Raw genomic sequence first — 9,392 nt, 5'->3', positions numbered from 1 at the left:
GGGGAATCAAACCTGGTTCTCCCAGATTAGAGTCCGTGCACTTAACCACTACACCAAACTGGCTCTCAGGTCCCGCAAGGCCCTGATCTCAAATGGGGACATGTCCCACCAAATAGGGGCCAGGAAAGAAAAGGCCTTGGCTCCAGCTATTCTCTTTCTAAAAACACGTCAGAGGTTCCAGGAAAGGTGTAGGCGGGTCCACGGTGGCCCCAGGCACCACGCTGGGGACCCCTGCTCTAACTACTACACCACACTGGTTCTCAGCGATGGACCAACGCAAAGGGAAAGCAGCCTATTTTTTTCATTAACAAGGGCCATAATGTTGAGTATATTATGAGACATTTTAGTTGCAGGGTCATTGATCTCTACAAGACCCTTTTGGCTATTCCTCTCTCTTCTTCTTGGCTGGCTGGCTGGTTCTCACCTGCTCCCTAAAAAATAATGTTGAGTATATTATGAGACATTTTAGTTGTAGGGTCATTGATCTCTACAAGACCCCTTTGGCTATTGCTCTCTCTTCTTCTTGGCTGGCTGGTTCTCACCTGCTCCCTAGAAAATAGATACACTCATGATTTTCCCAGTGAGTTACTGACAGGTTGGCCTCTCTGGGCTGTCAGAACTTTGTATTCTGTGCTTAATCTTGATTGAGATGTGCTTTGAGAGAGTCAGTTTGCCCTAGAAAGGAAGAGAGAACGAAACCGAAGGGCCGGAAGCGCAAGACACAGGAGAGGTTACTGCTTATGGTGAGAGGTCACAAGCTTACGTGGTAGGACGCTCTTTCTTCCCGATCCATGGGCCGCGTCACGTACATTCTCCCCGAGATGGGGTCAATGTTGAAGACCTCCATGGGTGGCTGGTCAGCCCCCACTCCGGTGATGCTGTATCGTATGTGAATCTCGCTGTCCTTATCTGAACGGATCTGAATAAAACATTAAAGAGAACAATGAGTCAGTAGGGATGCAGGACGGGAGCATGGACGGAGACTTGAAACACGTTTTCAAACAGGCCTTTGCGATAGGAGGGGGGGGAAGCATGGGTCTCTTCTGCATTTTCATTTTCATTGCTTATTTGTCCTTATTGCTTTGGTTCTCCCCCCCCCTTTTCTCCATGCGTTTTGCTCCCTCTAGTGGTCGATATTCTGTGCTTAATCTTGATTGAGATGTGCTTTGAGAGAGTCAGTTTGCCCTAGAAAGGAAGAGAGAACGAAACCGAAGGGCCGGAAGCGCAAGACACAGGAGAGGTTACTGCTTATGGTGAGAGGTCACAAGCTTACGTGGTAGGACGCTCTTTCTTCCCGATCCATGGGCCGCGTCACGTACATTCTCCCCGAGATGGGGTCAATGTTGAAGACCTCCATGGGTGGCTGGTCAGCCCCCACTCCGGTGATGCTGTATCGTATGTGAATCTCGCTGTCCTTATCTGAACGGATCTGAATAAAACATTAAAGAGAACAATGAGTCAGTAGGGATGCAGGAGGGGAGTGTGGACGGAGACTTGAAACACGTATTCAAACAGGCCTTTGCGATAGGAGAGGGGGGAAGCATGGGTCTTTTCTGCATTTTCATTTTCATTGCTTATTTGTCCTTATTGCTTTGGTTCTCCCCCCCCCTTTTCTCCATGCGTTTTGCTCCCTCTAGTGGTCGATTCGATATTACATCACTGTATGTCTGGCATAAAATCCTGCAGTTTAAGTCTGCAGGGAGACACGCTGGAAATGCAGAGATGTAATACCAAATCAACCAGCAGAGGGAGCAAAACATATGCGGAAAAGGGGGGGAAAGTGCAACAGGGACACAGAAGGGATGAAAATGAGAATGTAGACGAGCCCATGACCCACTGTTCATTTTACACAGATTGCATTTATTTAGTTATTTAAACATTGCTACCCTGACTTTCCCTGGTTAAAATAAGGTGGATTTAGGCAAAAGGATGACCTGACAACCCATTCGAATGGGGCCATTAAATGTCCAGCAGCACCTTTAAAGAGCAATAACATTTATTTTGGCACGTGGGGAGGGACCATGGCTCCATGTCAGAGCATCTGTTTGGCATGCAGAAGGTCCCAGGTTCAATCCTTGGCATCTCCAGGTGGAAAGGAGCAGGAAGCAGGTGATGTGAAAGACCTCAGCCCGAAACCCTGGAGAGCTGCTGCTCATTTGAGTAGAGAGTACTCATGTGTTCATAACATCAACAGAGGTGTGGATTTGACCACTTTGCCAGGTTTCATTAATCAGTTCTCACATCTTCAGCTGTATATCTTATTCAGACGTACATCTTACACATCTGTGTGAGCTCGGGCTCACGGAAGCTCATGCCGAAATAAATGCTCTCAGTCTTTACGGTTCCACTGGACTCCTGTTTTATTTTACTATGACGCCCTACCCCCCCAAATCACATGTAGGCACCCTTCCCTTCACATGAGCAGCACATACAGACTGTGTACACCAACCAAAAGTGCAGACTATGCACGCATGAACAGAAATTGTGGGGAGAACCGTGAATTCCCAGCTCTCAAGCAATGTAACCTACACCAATTCCCAGCAGATCCCACAAGCACAAGGAAGAATCCAGAGGCGCTCTATACAACCTCACGAGTCCTTAAATCGAACAATGACCACAGATAATAATTATTTATTTAATTAATTGATACTCCCACACATTTCACCTCAATGGAGATGCAAGGTGGCTCACATAGAATCATAGAGTTGGAAGGGACCTCCAGGGTCATCTAGTCTAACCCCATGCACAATGCGGGCAATTCTCTGCTTCTCCATTCTATCTTCATAACGACCCTGTGAGGCTCTGGAACTCTCTCCCTGGGGAGATTTGCCCGCTTTCTTCTGTTGCTGTCTTTCACCAGTGGGTAAGAACTTTTTTTGTTGTTTTCTGACGGTGAGGGGGCGGCTGATTATTTCTGCCCTTATGCCTCATCTGCCCCCCCTTTCCGAAATAGCCTTCAATAGCCCCTCAATGATCTCTCCTTCCAAACCAATGTTTTTTTATATATTGCATTATTTGGCACAAGTGGGGATTCGAACCCAGGTCTCCTGGCACTCTTAACCACGACATTACACGGACTCTCAATGTTTATGCCACAGTACGTGTTGCGTTCCCTGGAAGGCCAGATAATGAAACTGAAGCTCAAATACTTTGGCCACCAAGTGAGAAGGGAGCACTCACTGGAGAAGACCCTGATGCTGGGAAAGACTGAAGGTCAAAGAAGACGGGGACAGCAAAGGATGAGATGGTTAGACAGTGTCATAGATGCAATGAACATAAAATTGAGCCAACTTCAGAGGACGGCGGAAGACAGGAGGGCCTGATGGGAGCTGGTCCATGGGGTCGCGAAGAGTCGGACTCGACTGTGCGACTGAACAACAACAACAATGTATTGTGTTCAGACTCAGAGAACAAAACCATTTTTCTTTTGTATAAAATGGATAGGTTGACGATGCGTTCAGAGATGATAATACCTGATGACGTGCTATTAATAAACCGGCGAGAGTTGTCTTAAATTGGGTACCAAATCCACCCTTACCCACCAAGCCCACAGGTTTGTCACAGGAAAGATCTGCGCAGAAGATGTCGTTCGCATTCCCAGCGTCACCGAGCAAAGAATTCAGCAGGTTCACACGTAGCTGTGGCAACCTGGAGATCTTTTCGCTCGGCAATGGGAAGTTAATTTTTCTGAACAGCAGTTTAAAGGAGTTTTTTTCCTAATGGCAAGGCTATTTCGGAAAGGGGGGGGCAGATGAGGCACAAGGGCAGAAATAATCAGCCGCCCCCTCACCGTCAGAAAACTGTCTGTCAAGTGTCATGATGACAAACAAATGCTCTCTTTTAACCCACCCGCTTTATGGAAGGAAAAGGGGGGAGAAATTACAGGGGAGATAAAAGGAACGTGCCTGGTAGCGAGGAACATTTAAACTTTTGCGATGACATGCCAGCTGCTCTTCGCAGGAAGCCAGAACACCCTGATAATGATGTGCTGTGTGTGCACAAGGCACAAAGAGATGAGGGCGTTAATAAAAAAAGAAGAAGAAGGAAGAAGCCAGCAAACAAACCTGTTCTCCTTGTGGGAGTGAGCGAGTCGGCATGCCTGGCCACTGGGGGGCGCTACATCGCTCCAAGTGTATATGGGTGTTATCTCCTTGAATGGGATGCCTCTCTTTGTCTTAACCTGGGAGCTGCCCTCTGACCCCTCCTCTCTATCTCCTTTGTCCTCTCATACGCTTCACATGGCCTTCCATGGAGACCAATGTCTCCGCAGGTCTCTCCTGTGGACGCAATGCCCTCATACTCCCACACACATGATGCCGGACAAGCTGGCTGTTTGTAACCAGGAAAGGACTCTTTAGATTAGGCTTCTTTCTCTTCCTTCGACTGCAACCTGAATGTGAACTGGATCTACTTGAATAAATGTAAGTTTACCCCCCCCTTTTTTTTGGCAATATACTTCTTGGGAAATTTATGTATTGCACTCAGTACCACGCTTTTATGACTGGGCAAAACTCTGCTATATATTAGCCAAATATCCCAATGCTCCTCCAGATGAACAAAAAGTGGCTCCTCAAGGGGAAACTGAGGGCATGCTTGTCCTTTGGAGGAAAGATGGGCAGAGAGAGGGGGGCATCTTTTTTCACTTGTCTTATGAGACTGGAAAAGTTTACACACACACACACCCCACACAGATTCGGCTGACAAGACATCCTTTTTGTGGATGAATCATCTGCCTTTTACCTATTAAACAATACAATAATCAACAGATTTCTATATAATAGGGATGAGCTGATTTCATTTCGTTCCTTTACGGTTCTCAAATTGTATTCGATGCTGGATTCTGCTGCTTATTGTCAGCTTCACAAGGAGAATGTCTAAGCTTAAATTTGAACATGCACACACTTTTGCCACAGCTCTGAGCTAGGTCAGTCTCATCCACTCTCAGAAGCTAAGCAGGGTCAGCCCTGGCTGACAAGTACTTGGAGGGGAAACCTCCAAGGAATACCAGGGTTGTGATGTGGAGGGAGGCAATGGCAAACCATCTCTGAAGTCTCTTGCCTTGAAAACCCTATGGGGGTCACTATGAGTCAGATGAGACTCGTCGGCACTTTCCACCACCATCCAATGTTCCCTCTAAGCTGCGGGGTCCCATGAGCTGAAATTCTACTCTGTGAGCCAAAAGACCTACTAGGGCCCGTTCACACGCCGAATGTGCCGCGGGAGAGCCACGATTGAATGATGGAGTTTCCGGGTGCAATCACACCGCAACATCTGGCAAGTGGCGCGCACCAAAGTATTTGAGCTTCAGTTTCATTATCTGGCCTTCCAGGGAACAGTCAGGGTTGATTTCTTTTAGGATTGACTGATTTGATCTCCTTGCAGTCCAAGGGACTCTCAAGTCTTCTCCAGCACCATAGTTCAAAAGAATCTATTCTTCGGCGCTTGGCCTTCCTTATAGTCCAACGTGTGGGGTTATTTTTGAACAAAACTATATTTATTTTCAGGTTTCTTGTCTTCTGGCACACCCAGCCCCTAGAGGTTTTGGGTGGGTAACGTAAGTAAACTGAATGTGACTTGACTCTGTCTTCTTATATTTACCGTTTACGTTTAAAACAATAGTCGCAGGGGAAGACAAGTTGTGTGTTGGTAAGTAGGGTCAGGATAGACATTTGATAATGAGATGGAAAGCAATGTTCCCTCTAAGCTGCAGTGTCTTGTGAGCCAAAAGGATTAAAGTTGTGAGCGAGCCAACATTAAAAAAAACAGAGGAAGGAAGGAGAGGTGGAAAGAAAGCAAATAGATGGGGAGAGAGGAGTGGAAGGAAGGAAGGGAGGGAGGGAGAAGAGGAGACGTGGAAATAAAGTCAATAGATGGGGAAGGAGGGAGGAAGGAGGGAGAAGGGAGGGAGGGAGGGAGGGGAGAGTTGGAAAGAAAGCAAATAGACGGGGAGAGAAGAGTGGAAGGGAGGAAGGAAGATAAAGAGACAAAAAAGGTGAGGGCTTCTAGTGGGAGGGCAAAAGGGAGGGCTTCTAGTGTCCTGGCTTCTCTCTCTGCATGTCTTATCTGTCCAGGCTGTCTTTTGAAACTGATCTCAACTTTTCTCAGCATAAGATTTAGTCTCACCACTTATGGTTGCAAACTGTCTTGGGAAACTCCTGGAGATTTGGGGGAGGGAGAATTGCTAACTCCTGCTTGGGAAATTCCTGCAGATTTGAGGGCAGTGCTTGGGGAAGGTGGCATTTGAGGGGGAAGGGAACGCAGAGAGGATGTGAGGTCATTTCAAGCACTGTTTCTCCTCAACTCTATAGTATACCATAGAGTCCACCCTCCAAAGCTGCAAGTTCCTCCAGGGAAACTGATCTCTGTTATCCGGGGATCAGACGTAATTCCGGGAGATCTCCAGCTGCCACCAACCATAAGGGGAGGTGTCCGGAGAGGGCGGGGCTTAGGGAAGGGAGGGAACTCAGCAGAATATAATGCTGAGATGCCAGCCACTTTTGAGCAGGAAGCCATACCGTTAGGGTTGCCAACCTATAGGTGGAACTTGGAGATCTCCTGCTATGACAATTGATCTCCAGACGACCAAGAACAGTTCCCCTGTAGAACATAGCAAGAGTCCAGTAGCACCTTAAAGACTAACAACGATTTGTGGCAGGAGATGGGCTTTCGTGTATCACTGCTCGCTTCTTCAGATACAGCTAGAATGGGAGTCCATCTGTCCTATTTATTGGAAAGTGGAGGGATTTCAGATGCCAAATGAAATTAGCAAGGAAATGACAATTGCAGGTGTGATTGGATTTAGATGAGATATGCAGAGGGGAAACAGGGGTGGATAAGTCAGCCTTGGTAAAGAGACCAGGAAACCTAGGTCTCTATTCAGTCCAGGTGGATATATTGCCTTGAGCTTTATTATCAATCACAATTCAGCAGTTTGTAGAAAATGGCTGCTTTTGAGGGTGGACTCTATGGCATTATCCCATCTCCTCTCCCTAAACCCTGCTTTCCCTAAGCTCAACCCCCACAAATCTCCAGGTATTTCCCTACCCAGAACTGGCAATTCCATATACAGTCTACCCTTTGAAACTGCCATTTTCTCCATTGGAACTGATCTCTTTAGTATGGAGAGCGGCTGTGATTCCAAGAGCGCTCCAGGCCCCACCTGAAGGCTGGTAACTGTATCTCAGACAGACACATTGGCCTAATCCTGCAAAGAAGCATATCCTCCTGTCCTCCTGAGAGGTCGTGCACGAAGGCGGTGACACACTTTTCTCCTCAGCTCCCAAGGAACTGCACCTATTAAAATTAGTGCTTGCTGTGACCTTTTAAGAGTTCATTTTGTGTGTTATGTTATTTTAAAAAATACCGTAATTATTAATGGTAATAAGAACAGAGTCGTTATGCTATAAAATGTACTTTATTACCAGGCTCTCCGTTCACTTGGCCATTACAGGGGCTAAATTGAAAATAACCAAGGCTGGTTCGTTCTCACGCGTTGAGTGTTTAATGAAAATCAAACAATGCAAACACATTCAAATCCTTTAAATTCAAACACTTAAGAGTCTATTTAAGCATGTCGACTCCGGCTCATTAAATATAGTGGAAGTATTTTTACGCTCGTTGAGATCCCTAACAAAGAGATATGTTTAAAGACTCTTTCGTGCAAAATGTTCTCCAATACAGTTTTGTGAACACGTTTCCAGATTAGCCAAATGAGAGATTTCAAACACTGTCGTATCCTCGCATCCACCCCCAAGTACATCTTTTCATTTCGGCATGCATGCTCGGAAGTCAAATAGCCAGAGCCTAATTGCCCGACTCAAATGTAGAAAATTAATCATGATACAAAATTATATTTATTTATTTCTGTTTCCGGTTGAAACACATTTCTGATGAATGCGCCTTCCACCCCCAGATGTTTCAGGTGGAGTTGGACACACAGGACAGAGAAGTGTATTTATTTTAATTCTTAAGGCAAGCCTGCCACCACCTTCCATCCCATAAGAACACACAGATCAATTTGCAAGCGTAACTAAAATAAATACTTGTGGGAACTGAAAGCATCATACATTTACAAACAACAACAGAAGAACGAGAACAGGGGTCCCCAATGTGTCGCCTGAGGGGGGGCATTGTGCCCGCTGCTGCCTTTCCTGGGGCCCGCCAAGCATTTTGAGAAAGTGGGCGGGGTCAGGATCAGCAATGCTGATTCTGTGAACTTAGCTAGATGATGAGAAGGGAGGGGCAGGGAGGGTTGCATCAGTGCTTGGTTCTCGTGGCCCTTTCTTACACTCCCAGGGAAATGCTGATCGCCACTTTAGGGTCAGGAAGCAATTTTCTCCAAGCTAGTTTGGCCGGGGATCTTGGAGATTTTTGCCATCTTCTGGGCATGTAGCAGGGGTCACTGGGTGTGTGTGTGGGGGGGGAGGTATTCGTGAATTTTCTGCATTGTGCAGGGGGTTGGACTAGATGACCCCGGAGGTCCCTTCCAACTCTATGATTCTATGATTCTAGGTGAGGCTTTGCCCAGTAAGGCTCCTGAACAGCCCTTGGAGATTATGGGGGGTATTTTTTTATATGTCCATGTGTGTGTGTGTGCACCTGGAAGGTGGCAACCTCTGGTGACTGACTCCTACTGGGGGCCTGGAGGCTATTCAGAGAGGTGGTTGAATAAAGCCTGCCCCCGCCTCCCGACTGCTGGTATTCCAAGGAGGTCTCCCATCCAAGTACTTGCCAGAGTCGACCCTGCTTAGATTCCGAGGTCTGACAAGATCGGGCTTGCCTGGGCTATCCAGATCAGGGCCAGCCACTGGAGATTTGAATGGCAGTGTAGATTTTTTTAAAAAAACACTGGTTTGGCAGCCATCACCACAGCACAAAGGTCTTCGCTGTGTGACTGAAGGTAAGCTACAGTAGTAATTTCAGGGCTGGCCGTGCCTCCTGCAGCAGCCATTTTATAGCAGCCATTTTATAGTTCTATCTGATGTTGGGCGGCCAGTCGGGCTCCGACCCAGAAGATCTGAACAGGGCACTACAGGCCGTGGCTGGGTGGCTCAGATTGAGCCGGCTGAAACTAAACCCAGCGAAGACGGAGGTCCTGTGCCTGAGTCGGAGCGGACCGGGGTTGGGGCTCCCTCTCCCGACCTTTGATGGGGCGCCGTTGGTGCCAGCGTTGGAGGTTAGGAGTTTGGGAATGCTCCTGGATCCCTCCTTAACTATGGAGGCCCAGGTGGCAGCCACTGCCAAATCAGCATTTTATCATCTTAGGCTGATTCGGCAGTTGGTTCCCTTCCTCGGCCGCGATGACCTGGCTACAGTGATCCATGCGACGGTCACCTCGAGGTTAGACTACTGTAATGCTCTCTACATGGGGCTGCCTTTGGTGCAGATCCGGA

At 47.4% G+C, this 9,392-nt stretch overlaps 1 protein-coding gene across 1 annotated transcript in view; it reads right to left on the bottom strand.

Moving 5' to 3' along the window:
• Positions 1–9,392, bottom strand: part of LOC107108308 (cadherin-4-like) — a gene marked incomplete at its 3' end in the record, with an annotated part of 180,317 nt that overhangs the window by 169,677 nt on the left and 1,248 nt on the right. The window contains exon 2 of the mRNA XM_015408726.1: positions 1,274–1,429. Within this exon, the coding sequence (XP_015264212.1) occupies positions 1,274–1,429 (156 nt within the window). The remainder of the gene's footprint in view (positions 1–1,273; positions 1,430–9,392) is intronic.

Source organism: Gekko japonicus, unplaced genomic scaffold (assembly GCF_001447785.1).
Source record: "Gekko japonicus isolate JY-2015 unplaced genomic scaffold, Gekko_japonicus_V1.1 scaffold2355, whole genome shotgun sequence".
Lineage (NCBI taxonomy): Eukaryota > Metazoa > Chordata > Lepidosauria > Squamata > Gekkonidae > Gekko > Gekko japonicus.
The sequence above is the reverse complement of the archived record's forward strand: the minus strand, read 5'-3'. Positions and strand labels throughout refer to the sequence as shown.